This window comes from Colias eurytheme, chromosome 25 (genome assembly GCF_061535395.1).
Source record: "Colias eurytheme isolate Ceu_HAF_F1 chromosome 25, ilColEury1 Martin Lab GWU primary, whole genome shotgun sequence".
Taxonomy (NCBI): Eukaryota; Metazoa; Arthropoda; class Insecta; order Lepidoptera; family Pieridae; genus Colias; species Colias eurytheme.
The window spans coordinates 8,753,731-8,768,791 of record NC_143004.1 but is presented as its reverse complement, the minus strand read 5'-3'; the positions used below and the strand labels follow the sequence as shown (position 1 = coordinate 8,768,791).

Genomic DNA, 15,061 nt, shown 5'->3' with positions numbered 1-15,061 from the left:
CAACAAACGAGAGTAAAATTTTATTTGAGTTATATTTTAGCTATGTTTTCTATAGTGGATCAACTTGAATGCTGACAAAAGCGGCTAGTAATAAATGAAACTGTAAAATCAAACGACCCTATAATTAGCTTATAACTTTGTTGTCGTTTTAGGGATATAGTTTAAAATTAAAACACAAAATTTATATTTTATAATCGATATATTATATCATTGTTTAATATATGTACATTACATTACATTTTAAACTTACAGTGCATTGTCTTATTCGAATTTATTTAGTATTTTTACATGACTGCCTAAAATGGCGTGTGATGTAATTTAGTGAGAATTTAATAGAAGTGTTTTTTTATTCTTTATCATTATTAAATAATAATCTATTTTCAACAACAAAGGACTCTATGACCATGTACAATAAAGTCGAAAATCCACATATATATTAATTTATTTATTTATTTTACATTGAATTTAGTAGAAATCGTCTTCACAGGGCGCGGCTCGCGTGGTATTCTTAACTTGATCTTGTGAGAGATACATCTCTACGATTTGTTGCGCCGTTGTCGCCTGCTCGGGAGTCTTGTCTTCTCGGACACGGATGAATCTGGAATATTGGAAAATATTTTATTAATTTACGAAAAAAACATGTATTTTGTATTTTATGAGTGTTTCCGTATTTTATGAGTGTTTCCGTATATTATGAGTGTTTTCGTATTTTATGAGTGTTTCCGTATTTCCGTATTCCACACCGCGGTGTGTCTGTATGTTATGAGTGTTAGTGCGCACCTGGGGAAGCGCAGCGACACCCCGCGGTCCCGCTCGAGGCGGCCGAGCGCGGCGCGGTGCGCGGGCGACAGCGACAGGTCCGCGCACCGCACCTCCCACACTACAGCCGGCTCCAGCCACACGTCTGGCTGTATGCTGCTCGAGTAGCTGCACACACACACATCATCAATATTAAACATTAAAAAAAATAGCACAATACAAAAAAGACACAAAAAATGCACGTACGCACCTATAATAACTGGGCGGGGCGGATATCACGTGCGGCTTTAACGCTTCGGTGAAAGCAGTCAGCTGCTCGTCACTAAACCCAGTGCCGATCTTGCACAATGTCTGGTAGCAGTCCGCGTTGGGTTCCCGCGCAGCTAACAAGAAGCCCCCGAAGCGTCCCGCGCGCTTCCCGCGGCCCTCGTAAGCGCCGATCACTACCGCGTCGATACTGTCCCCGCAACCCTCGAGGTAGTCCTTTTTCAACTGGAAAAAATTTCATTTATTCACAGGTAGAACACAGCATTTTAGAGTTAAAACAAAGAAATAAAGTAGAAAATAATGACTATTTTATTATTGTAGCATGTAGACATTTATTTATTTATTTATTTGGTCAACCAACATTTGTTTACAATGATTCTTAAATATAAATATTATAAAACATATAGTTCTTGCGATAAAGTAACAAATAATTAGAGGTTAACACAGCATGCGCCAATTATACAGAGCTATTTCATAACTGTTGAACTGAACAATATTTTCAGTTGCATATGCGTGTCCAGAGAATTTGTCGAGAAATTCTGAGCAGTACCACCAAATAAAACGATTTCCAAAACGCATATGATTGATGATATGATGATATTTCCTTACCTTGAGCCAATTATGCGAGCGCCTTGCTATGTCATACCGGGCTTTATCCCCGGTGAGAGCTTTCACCATGAGCCCCTCGCACGAGCCGCGCAGAGCTTCCGCTAACTCTAACTCTACTTCCTCTGTGTTAGAGCAGTCTCTACCACGCGCTAGTTGCCATATGCCTTAGGAATAGCATCTTTGTATTAGGTTAAGCTAGTTAAATAATTTGATGTAATAAATAAATATTTGTAGATTATAATGTTGTTGTTTTATTTATCTATCGCAATCTTCTATAATATAAAAATGAATCGCTAAATGTGTCGCTAAATGTGTTGGTAAACGTAAAACTCGAGAACAGCTGAACCAATTTCTTTAATTATTTTTTTATAATATTCCTAATAGACGGTTTTTATGGAGAGAAAACGTAAACATGACCGCTAGTTATTTAATTAATAGATGAAAAGTTTATTTGTATGAACGCACTAATCTTAGAAACTAATGGACTGATTTCAAACATTCACACATTCTGTCACACAGTCACAGACAAGACATGACGGGTATTATACAGTTTGGAAATTATGAATGGATACCCTATAGAAGAAGTACTTAAAAAACTGGTGATAGAAAATCTTACTGACAGGAAATATTTCTTCATTTTTAAAAGAAAACAACCATTTTAATTTTTCCGAAAATTCACTTCCTACGTCCGCGAATCGGTTTTAATTTGTTATAATCGCCTCCGCTTACAGTAACATAACTGTTACAAAAATGTCTGTCTGCACAAAAAACCCGTTGACCGCCTCCTTGGTACAGTGGTTGACACGTGAGCGTAAAACCGAGGGGTCCTGGGTTCGATTCCCGATGGAGACGAATAAAAAAAAATGTCTCGGTCTGGCAGGACACAGAAGGCTGATCACCTACTTGTCCCTAAAAGAAAATCGATCAGTGAAACAGATGTATGCATAATGCATCTGCCCCTTACCCCGCTTGGGGTCACGGGACTTCACTCACAAAAAACCCTGAAATATCTACCCTAATAAAAACTCCACTACAATACAATTAAAACAAACCTACCCTCAACTTCATTAAAGTTATCCCTCAACAACTGCCTCCTCTCCTGTAGGGGCAGTTTGACGAGCGCCTGTCCGTTATAGTACAATAGATCGAACACGAATATACACACTTGAACCTTGATTTCTGACTCTTGCGCATCTTTGCGTTTGCGGGTCGATAGGATCTGAAATAACGGAGATTTAGCTTTAAAATCAATCGTATTACGAGACATTATTTATTTATATTTCGAGGAAAAAGGAGTAGCTAGGTTACCGACACCACATTCGATCCTCAAAAATGGCACTGTAACTCGCACGTCAAAGTGAGATGGCATTATCAACTGTCATGAGCGAAAAAGAGACCACTGATGTAAATTCTGGCTAATTAGCCATATTTAGATGTGTCACTGTCGGAGCCCTAAATAACCTGTTTAGCTTTTTTTTTATATAATCATTGTTTAAAAAAGTTAGGATTTGCATCGGATTTATTAAGATGGCTGTCCTAATCATGAGTAAGGTAGTACACACTTAAACTACTAAAGTCATAGTAATATAAATGAAATAATTATTTACCTGGAAGGGTAGAATTTGTTTTTTCTCAACATCGTAAGCCACCGCCTCGCAGTCCAACACGCAACTTTTTACTGTGTCTTTCAGTAGAGAGGGCAAACGACCAATTACATCCGGGTATTTACTGAAATACAAATAACCTATTATGTATAATTGTTAATGATACTCCGATATTATTTAATAGCTATATAGAAATAAAAATATAAAAATTACACATAATTTTAAACCAAATATAATTCCATCCAGCTCGAAGGACCATTGTTTTGGTGTAATTGAACTGAACTTATTGGATTTAATACATAAACAAATTAATAACGTTTCGCCGCTTTGTTTTTTGTTGTGGAATGAAATACTTACGTAGCTAATTCTCCTGACCCCGAACTATGGTGTCTTATGGGCCATCATGGGTTGGGCGAGTAGAGGCAATCACAATAGAGGGGCTAAATGGCTATGATTGGCAGATATACTGGATGTTTTTTTCATAATTTATAGTATTATCGAGCGCGACAGAATGATATACTCACGTAGTGTTGTTCTCCTGGTTCCTACTAAAGATGGCCGCTTTATCAAGTTGCGGCGTCTCTTCGCCGGGCACGTGTATCTGTGCGCGCTCACCGTCGTACTTCCACTCGCATGTGAATAATTCGTTCTCGAACCTGCAATATTTTGTTACATTTGCGTGGGAAAAATAGAGGTTTTTGAGAAAAATATTATATGTAAGATTTTAAATAGTTGTGCTGATAATGGTACGTAATGTTAGATATACAAAAGAGAGAAAATAAAAAACATAATAAATGCCTTCTTCTAAAAATAAACATGTTTTTCAATGTTATTAGATTCAAACAAATATGTAGCATTAAATATAATTTTTCTTTCCTGTAACAGAACAAAACTTTGCATTTTATAACCACCTAAAAACTCGGGTACAAACCCAGGCACACTCACCGAGTAAACAAATCGGCCACAGCTCGCGTGGGGTGCGCTAACATGGGCTTCAGCGGCACTCCGGGTGTGAGACGGCAATGCTTCGGCAGTTCCTCCACACCGTACTGTAGTAACGCTGCTACAAGCGTGTCGTAGTTCGGACACTCGCAGTACGTTGTTTTTATTGTTAGTGCGTACTCGTCTACGCGTGCCTGTGTGATAAGTAGACCTTGAATTTGATATTTTTGGTTTTATGGCATTCAAATGCTATAAAAATATAAATTTTTATAAGAAAAAATTCGTCGTGTTTGTAGTGTCGTGTGTGAAGTGTCTCGTGTTAAGTGTCGTGTTCGAAGTGTCGTGTTTGAAGTGTCGTGTTTGAAGTGTCGTGTTTAAAGTGTCTGTTAGTAATGTCGTGTTTAAAGTGTCTATTGAAGTGTCGTGTGTGAAGTGTCGGATGTTAAGCGTCGAGTTTGAAATATATTAATTGTTAGCAGACAATTACAACACTTGTATAACTAATTACCTTAAACAGTTCCGCGCTCATTTTACTAGCCATGTCTATCTCTCCGGCCCGCGGTCCGGCGGGCGGAGTCGCGGCGCAAGCCACTGCGAGCGCTTGTAGTACTGATTGTTCCGCCAGACCTATACGTAGCTTGCCTTCTAGTGATCTGGGGGAAAAGACTTGGTTTTTTAAACGAAATCATGTAGAAAATGTTTTAAGTATAATATTGATACTGTAGTATCGGAAAGTGTAATAAGCAAATCACCGTCATTATTTTTTTTTGTGTTTAATTTTTGTTAAGATATGACTGTGTAGAAAGATTAGAATGCTTTTATCAACTGGATTATATTATAATCGTTTTTTATACTAACCTAATTAGGTATCTTGCTTCAGAGTATCGACATGCGACATATAGGGATTGTATCTTGCCTATTTTCTTATTTACCGAAGCGTGACCTGTAAATAAATGCAAAATTATCGTGCAATTTAAAGGCTTATTAGACCACCCAATTTTTAGGGACCCTAACCCTAACTAAGAGTGGTGTAATAAGACTTAGGGAGTTAGTGTCCCGATTTAGGGCGATCGGGTCTGCCCGATCTGCCTAACTCCCTAAGCGCCCTGCAGATTGGGTAATGTAATAACGTTTAGGGCGGTTAGGGAGCTCAGTTGCCGCGCGACTAGTGCGTGGAGTGGCTGCTTTTGTATGTAAGGTGTCACAAAACTTCCCTACTACAGGTTTATATAACTTAAAAGGGAAGTTCCAAATGTTTGTGACCACACCGCCATGTTAACAAATAAATAAATTGTTTATATAAATTGTTTAATTGTTTTAAAACTCAACAACTGTTCAAATTGTTCTGCACCTACTCTAATTAATTCATTAAAACTCCCGGTTCAAGCACGCTTATTATTTGCATATTTGAAAGCTTTTCACGTAACCGCAAATACTCTTTCACCCAGATCTTTATCTTCTTTCTTTTTTTAATATTTGTTATTGCGACAACGGTTGCCACTGCTACAGCAACTTTTTGAAGTTTCCATACTGACGACGGCATAATGTAAAATGCAACAATACGTTTATCTCTCTAGACATTCGCGTATAAACTGAGTTAGAGCCCAATTCGCAGAGAAGTGTAATAAGCGCCACACTAACTAGGGTACACGCCCACCCTGGATGCAGGGCCCTTCATATCGGGTAGTGTAATAAGCCTTTACCATGTGTTAGTAAATATAAATTTATAAAGAATAGAAAAAAATAAATTTATATTTATAAATCATTTGAATGCCATTAAACCAAAAATATCAAATTCAACATGTGTTAGTAAGCTAATAAAGTATTTTCTTACATATATATAAAATAAATATTCTCACATCACCATTGTTTTGCTGAAAAAAGACGGGTTGCACTCCAGGAGTGCCGGCAGAAGTGAAAACTTGATTATTAACGTTGAGCACGTTTGATATCCATCCGTCTTACGCTTTTTCGATCAGGTCACGTGTCCTGACGCGAGTTTAAGATTTTATACCCAACGCCGCTAAAGAAGTTTTCACTTCAATAAAGAATTGCGTTAACCACAGAACAGTAAAAACATATAGAAGTGCTGTAATGTCTAATTAGTATGAAAACCAGTGTCGCCAAACCCACACATTTAAACCGATAGTTATACAGTACACTACAAGTAAACTATGTCTTTGATTGGACAGCTTAATTTGAGTAAAAACTGACTTAGGTTATAAATTCAGCATTTCAATATGTACCCTAACGCACCATGTTACGGTTTATTTTAGTATAACATCCCTAGGTATATTAGCTGTTTTGTTTCTCATTGCACAGAAATTCCAAATTCGAAAACATTCAGCTACTCCACAACAGAGGGCGTTAGTTTTCGATAGATATAAATTTGAAACGCAACACATAGAGATAAGGTTGAAATTTGTGTCACTCAACATTAATGACATTAACTTGATATTTATCTGATGCTATGCTCTGAGGGATGTCAGCCTTGTTATCGATAATTCACAAATAAATATTTTTTGTGTATTTTTTTTTCTTTCTTTTATATGAGTATAGTATGCGTCACATTTTGGAGTATGTTTATTACTACTAAGTACGTCTTTTTATATTATTATTATTAAATAAAAAACGGAATAGAATAGTATAAATCTATATTTACAAAATACAAACAGAAAATATGCATTATTTTAAATCTTGGAACTGCTGTAGGTTTGATGTATCGGTGGCCTTTGTTAGACCGCTTAGTACTGTTCGGCATCCAGTTAACTCGTCACGTTGCATTTATCCATTTCTCTTTTAAATTAGCCTCTTCGGGAAATCTATAAATAAATTAGACAAATGAAAGCTAAGGAAAAATAAAATAAAATTTAATATTTATAATGTTTGTCTTTTCTAAAGTATCGATACTGTCGATATGCACCACAAGCATCACTAAAGCGACATTCGTTTGTTTATTGCAATAATATTCCAGAAAGTCTTGTTTGCTGTTCAATCTATAATAGTACTAATTTCTTATGGATTAAGGTTCATTTTGACTAGATATTTGTATACAATTTTGACAAATTACGACAAGCGAAGTTGTAACATAAAATATAATTAAAATAAATTAAAATAAGACTTACCGACGGTATGAAATGCCTTCATTGCTGATATTATTTCGTCTGCTATCATTTTTGCACTCTTTAATACCGAACAACACGTCCTAATTAATGAATAAATATGGAAAAAAGGTTTGACAGCTGACAACCGACTCGAATAATTTTCTGCGCACAACTGAGAGCAAGTTAGGTGATCTAAACTTATCATTGACACGTGGGCCACGCCCACATCACACTTCTATCTACTTTACTGTTCTGTGGCGTTAACATATAGTTTATAACAAAAACAAGATTAGTTTTGACTATGACAGAATGATGATTATCAGTTCAATAAGACCTATTTTTTACCAATTTTTATTATATCAAGGGTATTTTATTTTAGGGATTTAATGTAGTTTGTGTAGCAATCTCAATGTGATATTTCTAACCCACACCACACCCCGGACACTCCATACAAAATTATCGTTTTGACAGTCACACTGTAGAGACTGCAAAATGTATGTGATAACGCTTTATGGTTGGCACATTTGTGACTAGCGTAAAGAAATTCGCGTTTTTCCGATGAAATACATCCGTAAACAGCACAATATCTAACCATTTTTGTTATTTTATATCGACAATATCACTCATATACAAACTATTTAGTAGTGACATGTAGCAAGATGTGTGTTAGGTTTATATATGTTCGGTTTTTAAAATATAGTTGTTTCTTGATTCTTGTCTGTCGATCAAGCGTTTTATTTTATTAGAGGTTATGGACCCAGATTTTTTAGTTGAAAATGACGACGAATTATCTTGTTAGTGTGCCTAAATTGAAAGGACGTGAAAACTACAGCGAATGGGCTTTTGCGGCTGAGAATTTTCTGGTGCTGGAGGGATTGTCTGATTGCATCAAGTCGGAGACTGTACCAGCAGAAATAGGAGCAGCAGGTGACGCGAAAACCAGAGCTAAGCTGATCATGACAATAGATTCGTCGCTTTATGTGCATATAAAAAGTGTACAAACGACACATGAGCTGTGGAAGAAATTGAAGAACCTATTTGATGACTCAGGATTCACGAGAAGAATCAGTTTGCTGAGGAGTTTGATTTCAATACGACTCGAAAATAGTGCTTCAATGACTTCGTACGTGACACAAATCATTGAAACAAGCCAAAAATTAAGCGGTACGGGCTTTAATATCAATGATGAGTGGGTCGCATCGCTTTTGTTAGCGGGATTAACAGAAAAATATTCCCCTATGATAATGGCGATTGAACATTGCGGCATACCATTGACATCAGACGCCATTAAAACAAAATTATTGGACATGGAAGAAAGTGGAAATGGCAAAGACATTAGCGCTTCCAATTCCAGTGGAGCATTTGCGAGTTATAAGATGAAACGGAATGTTGGTAACACTGAACAGATGTCAAACTTGTCAAAGTCAAAACCAAAAGTCATTAGATGCTACAAATGTAAACAAACAGGACATTATCGCAATCAGTGTACATTTTCGGACAAAAATGCGTCGAATACAAATAAAAATGAACGCACAAGAAGTAACGCGTTTAGCGCCGTGTTCCTGAATGGTGAATTTTGTAAAAGTGACTGGTATATTGACTCCGGGGCGAGTGTTCATCTTACCGCGAACGAAGAATGGTTGTCAAATGTGTCGCGAGATGTTATGATCAAAGAAATTGTCGTGGCAAATAAAGATAAAATACCAGTAGTATGTACTGGAGATGTGCAGATTACGACAAAGACGCATGCCTGTGAATACGATATTACAGTGGAAGATGTATTATGCGTGCCGAAGTTGACTACAAATCTGTTGTCTGTTAGTCAACTTATATCAAAAGGAAACAAAGTTTCATTCAACAATAATGGATGTCAGATTTTCAACCAAGCAGGAGTATTAGTGGCTACAGCGAGTCTGTTGAATGGTGTGTATAAACTAAACATGCCTGAGTGTTGTTCATCGGCTGCAGTGATGGTGTCCAGTGAAGTTTGGCATCGACGTCTAGGTCATGTCAAGATGGAGACAGAGAGTGATCTGAAGGTACAGGAAAATTGTTCAGATGAAGTGAATATGGTTCCAGTGGAGGAAAAAGACTTGACACCTCAGGAAGATTCACTTGAACAATCAGAGAGCTCGAACACAGATGACAGCAGTGAACTATATGTACCTTGTGAAGAAGACACATTAGATAGCTCTGAGACTGGTACAACAGACAGTGAAGACTCCATTATATTGAACAATGTCAACATAATATCTGGTCCCCGGCGTAGGCAGCAGCCAGACAGATATGGATTTGCAAGTGCTTGTATAAAAGATGACAACATGTTCATGGATGAGATATCCTTGCAGGAAGCTTTGGAAGGTCCAGAGAAAGAACATTGGTTAGCGGCAGTACAGGATGAGCTACAGTCATTCGAGAATCATAGTGCATGGGAACTCGTAGATGTACCAAAAGATGGTACTATAGTGCAGTGCAAGTGGGTGTTACGAAAAAAGTACGATAGTGAAAACAATGTGCGTTATCGTGCTCGTTTGGTCGCAAAGGGCTTCACCCAAAAATATGGTGTAGATTACACAGAAACATTTTCGCCTGTAGTGAGACATACAACCCTTCGACTATTATTTGCATTGTCTGTAAAGTTAGGTATGGATGTTCACCATTTAGATGTCAAGACTGCTTTCTTGAATGGTGATTTAGAGGAAACCATTTACATGAAAATGCCAGATTGTTATAATAGTAGTAGTTCAGATCATAAAGTATTGAAACTTAAAAAGGCCATTTATGGACTTAAGCAAGCCTCTAGAGCTTGGAATAAAAAGGTTGATAATTGTTTGATCAGTAATGGTTACAAAAGGTCAAAAATAGAACCATGTATGTATACAAAGAATATTAATAATTGTAAGACCATTGTGACAGTCTATGTCGACGATTTCTTTATATTTTCCAATGATATAATTGAAACTAATAACTTGAAACAGATTTTATCTAATAATTTCAGCATTAAGGACTTAGGTGAAGCTAAATTATGTCTTGGAATGAATGTAACCTTCAATAAAGATAAAGGATATGTAACTTTGAGTCAGGAAGCTTATATTGATCAACTTTTAAGCAGATTTAATTTAAGTGATTGTAAGACTGTTGATACTCCGATGGAGGTCAAATTAAATGTAAATAAAGGTCCAGTAGGGGCAAATAGTCATGTGCCCTATCAACAACTAATTGGTAGTTTGATGTACTTGTCAGTCTTAACTAGGCCAGATATTAGTTACTCTATAAGTTTTTTAAGTCAGTTTAATAATTGTCACACAAAAGAGCATTGGGAATATGCAAAAAGAGTATTAAGGTATTTAAAACGAACTAATTGTTATGGAATAAAATATTGTAAAGAAGGTAATTCAGAAATAACAGGGTATGTAGATGCTGATTGGGCTTCTAACTCTGAAGCATGTAGAGAAGCATTATATCTTAAGGAATTACAATATGAAATAACCAATAAGATGTACACTATTTGCATATTTAATGATAACCAAGGTGCGCAGAAGCTGTGTGCAAATCCAGCATTTCATAAACGTACAAAGCATATCGATATTAAATATCATTTTTGTTGTGATCTAGTAAGAGATAAAATTGTTAAGGTGCTGTATTTGCCAACAGCTGATATGCCAGCTGATATTCTTACTAAAAGTTTATGTTCAGCAAAACATTATAAATTTATGTTGCTTCTTGGCATAGTTTGTATAGAATAATTTTTTATATGATTGTTTAGTGAATATTGCGATAAGTAGGGGTGTTATTTTATATCGACAATATCACTCATATACAAACTATTTAGTAGTGACATGTAGCAAGATGTGTGTTAGGTTTATATATGTTCGGTTTTTAAAATATAGTTGTTTCTTGATTCTTGTCTGTCGATCAAGCGTTTTATTTTATTAGAATTTTCTCGGAAAAAACGATAATCACAAATCCAAAAAATGTTGTCAATCTTCGTTGCGTATCGTCCTTCCAGAAAAATTAGAGCTATGTATAGCGTGATCGTGTGTGGTGAGGTAAGTGTTTAATTTTGGCGGGAGGCGGAGAGTGTCCATTCTGTAGCATTTAGCTACTAGGTATTATGTATTCTGTGCCCACACCCACTCACCACTCTCAGCAGCGACCTCCTTGAGCGCCCCGAACACGCGGCGCAGGGTGAGCGGTGCAGGTGTGAACATAGTGCGCTGTGTGGCTCGAGCCTGCTCCGCTACCAGACCGAGGTCTCCGCTAGCTCGGGCTGCGGTGCGCATCTGAGCGAGGGTGCGTCCCGTACACTGGCCCACTGCCTTCATTATGTAGGTCTCTGCCATGCCTGGAAAGCAATGTTTAATTAATAGTACTCCATAGTAGTATATAGTTTTATACAAAGAAAATTAGAGCAATGAAGAATATCTCATAGGTTTTTATGATACACTAGCGGTTCGCCCTGGCTTCGCCCGTGGTATCTACATGTTTATGTTTATTTCATAAAAACTATCCTATCTCTCAAGTTGGATCGAACTGCACATGGTGTGCAAATTTTATTATAATCGGTTAAGTGGTTTAGGGGTCCATTGAGGACAAACATTGTGACACGAGATTTATATATATTAAGATTGTAGTGGAAATTTAATGTTACACTAAAAAAAAGCCGAAGCCCTTAAACATAAATGATTTTTTTGTAATTCACACTTTCTTAAGAAACAATGTATAAATAAAAGATGAATTTCATACACTAATGATTAAAACAAAAATTGGAAAATTCTAAGATGTATCAAAATGAAACAATGACCACCAACAGGAATAAAGAACCAAACACTATTTAAAAATTCTTACCTAATTCAAGACTATGGTAAGCTGGTGCGAGCTGGTTTAAACACAAGTATATACTCGGCAACAGGTCGTCTGGTGTCAATACAATCACAGATCTGAAGTAGTTACTCAAAATCTCAATCATTTTCAGCCTGGCCGATGTAGCTTCAATGGCTTCAAGTGTTTTGGCTAGTGCAAGATATGGGATTTCCTTTCCTTTCGACCAGCATGCATCATTTATTGGGTGGTATTTTGATTTCACTGGATTGTAATCAACCTCTGGAAAATAAAAGAAATTGTTAGTTTACTATGCCCCGGCAGATGTTCTTGCCTGTTGCCCTTTTTTAGTGTTTTCTCTGCATACAAACCATCCTTGTGTCTTAACAACTGTTATATACAAATTTTCCAAATTGGGTGAGCTGTTCTCGAGTTTTATGCTTAGCAACACATTTATACAACATATTCATTTCTTTTCTTTAGTTAATACTTTTAGATTACTATTATGATTTTGCTAACATAGCCATATGTAATTTTTGTAAAAGAAATTGCAATGTAAGTAGAATACTGAAATGCAGAATAATAATATAGATTCAATGGAGTAAGACAACATACCTGGAGTTATTGTAACTTTAACATCAAGTTTCTCCTCTTTAATACCATTTTCTTTATTTTCTTCAGAAACTTCTTTCTTTTTACTGGATGGGCTCACATTAATTTTCTTTTTACTTGAAGGTGGAGATTTGACTTCCTTCTTCGCTTTTGGACTTTCTTTCTCTTGTTTGACTTTAGGACTTTTAAGTGTTGAAAATATTGATTCTTTTTTAGGACTTACTTTTGCTGGTGATTCGGCTTTTACAACTTTTGCCTTAGTTTTCTTGCTTTTTGGTGAATCATAAGTTTTAACAGGTTTTTCACATTTTTCCAATTTTATTTCTTCTGTATCTGACTTTGACTCTGATTCACTTCCTGAACTTACAATACGCCTGCGCTTTGACTTTTTCTATAAAATACATAACAAATACATACTTACACATGTTTCATTTAATAAGTTAATAAATTCTTCCACAGTAACTAAATAGTGCCCATAAAATGCATTATTGGCAAGAAAATAAAAACATGTTTTATTTTAATTACATTTAACTACTTCTACATAGTTAGTTAGTTAGAATAATTCAATTTCAATATTAAATAAAATAAATAAAATACCTTTTCAGCACTATCTACTTTGTTAGATTTCACATCATCCACTGAATCACTGCCACTGCTCTCTGATCTAATTCTCTTTGCTTTCTACAAATACAAAACACATAAAGGATTTGTGATAAATATAAGTAGGTAAAACTATAATATTATAGTGTCTTACCTTTTCAGTTCCATTTGTCACTGGAGATTCATTCTCATCTGTTATTGAATTGTCCTGTAAGAAATTTAATCATTGTGTAAGGTCATGATATTTATACAAAAACATATTATTTTCAAATACCTGTATACAGTACAGTACAAGAGCGTAATTATTTTATTAATTCTATCCATTTATATTTTGTTACATGTATCGTGTCTAGGCTTGCCAGGTGTCCGGCTTTAGCCGGACATGTTAGGCTTTTTGCAGTCGCGTCCGGCCAAATATGTACGTGTTTGGCCTGTCCGGCTTTTGTCAGGCTTTTTGTCAGAGTGGCGATTCGTACGACGATGGGCGGACGAGCGCCCGACCTGAACGAAGATGACTCTGACTTTAAAAAGCTGTTGGCACATCAGAAGTGGACCTCGTATTTTAAATCATTTAATAATGAAGAATTTTATTCGGAACTGCTTAAGTTGGCAGAATATTATTTTGCAATACCAGGCCACAATGCCAACGTTGAAAGAGTTTTCTCTTTAATAAACGCCCAGTGGACAAAGGAACGCAGTAGACTACAAACAGATACAATTGCTAAGATGATGTTCTTGTTATGCAATTTAAAATTAACATGTAAAGAATTTTACGATATGATTTCTAAGGAAAACGAAATTCTTGACAAAGTAGGTGCAAGTGCCAAATATAAGTATAACTAGATTTTGTTATTTTTTAAAGATTTTAAATTGTTCTATAAATACCTACTATAAAGTAAATTCTTACCTAGCCGTAAAATTAATATTATCTTTTTGTTACTTTCCAGAAGAATGATTATTTTTATTTGTTTTATTATATTTTTTAGTTTATAGTATTAAGAATGCCAAAAGAGAGCTATATTCATTTGTTTTTTAGTTTTAATAATATTTAATTATCTACAAAAGACTGATGATCCATTTGTAAGTAAAACTGTAATAGTGTAACTTAATAAACATTTCAAATTCGTAAACGAGTTTTTTTATTATAAATATTATGTCCATCTTTTAATAAATATCGAATATCCTCACTTTTCACCACGTATAAATACTTTTTTCAACAGCCCAGCTGTAAAAACATTATGTTTGGCAATAAAAAAAACATGTTCGGCTTTTAGGCTAAAATGTCCGGCCTTATATAGTGCGCAGTCCGGCCTTTGCATTTTATGGCCTGGCAACCCTAATCGTGTCGAGAAATAGAAAATCTGCTTGGTACTCACCTTGGAGTCCTCCTTTTTGATTTCAATACTTTTTTTGGGTGTTGCTGTAAAGAACGATCTAATACTTGTCTGCGACATGTTTTGAGTCCCAGAATTTACTAATTTATTAGGAACATTAACGAAACGAGAGATGTTTACGTTTCCTGCAAAAACAGGCACAGAACGGAGTCCAAATACTAATCTACTGACTGTAAGAAACTTTAAGGAGTTCATAAATCAATTGAATCATAGCATTAGTAGATTATACTTACAAGAAATTCTATAAAACACTTGAAATATAAAGCATAATTTATATAAAAGTAAAATAAATATTATAGTCCGATTGACATGCTACTTTGACAATATGTTTTTTAGATTCGGCGCCAAA

At 35.7% G+C, this 15,061-nt stretch overlaps 1 protein-coding gene across 2 annotated transcripts; it reads right to left on the bottom strand.

Annotated features, from left to right (window-relative positions):
* Nucleotides 1–237: 237 nt before the first annotated feature.
* Nucleotides 238–15,034, bottom strand: DNAlig1 (DNA ligase 1). 2 transcript variants are annotated; one of them, XM_090116266.1, is made up of 17 exons: nucleotides 14,946–15,034; nucleotides 14,695–14,837; nucleotides 13,473–13,526; nucleotides 13,316–13,399; nucleotides 12,722–13,109; nucleotides 12,134–12,388; nucleotides 11,427–11,630; nucleotides 5,040–5,124; nucleotides 4,690–4,834; nucleotides 4,185–4,375; nucleotides 3,764–3,895; nucleotides 3,243–3,363; nucleotides 2,692–2,854; nucleotides 1,636–1,799; nucleotides 1,010–1,251; nucleotides 781–927; nucleotides 238–598 (listed from the first exon to the last, which is right to left on the bottom strand). In XM_090116266.1, exons 2-17 carry the CDS (start codon nucleotides 14,770–14,772, stop codon nucleotides 466–468), a joined length of 2,586 nt encoding a protein of 861 aa, XP_089972392.1. In that variant the 5' UTR covers nucleotides 14,773–14,837; nucleotides 14,946–15,034; the 3' UTR covers nucleotides 238–465. The 2 variants fall into 2 exon arrangements, with proteins under 2 accessions (XP_089972392.1, XP_089972391.1); XM_090116265.1 differs by having other exon boundaries at nucleotides 14,695–15,031.
* Between the last annotated feature and the right edge of the window lie 27 nt (nucleotides 15,035–15,061).

Bases quoted from the DNA above. Each gene is read 5' to 3' on its own strand.
- DNAlig1 (XM_090116265.1), bottom strand. From the start codon at position 14,907: ATGAACTCCTTAAAGTTTCTTACAGTCAGTAGATTAGTATTTGGACTC. The intron at 11,631-12,133 runs GTAAGAATTTTT...ATTGCTTTCCAG, and splicing joins TTACCATAGTCTTGAATTAG to GCATGGCAGAGACCTACATA. The intron at 4,835-5,039 runs GTTAGTATAAAA...CTTTTCCCCCAG, and splicing joins GAAGCAAGATACCTAATTAG to ATCACTAGAAGGCAAGCTAC.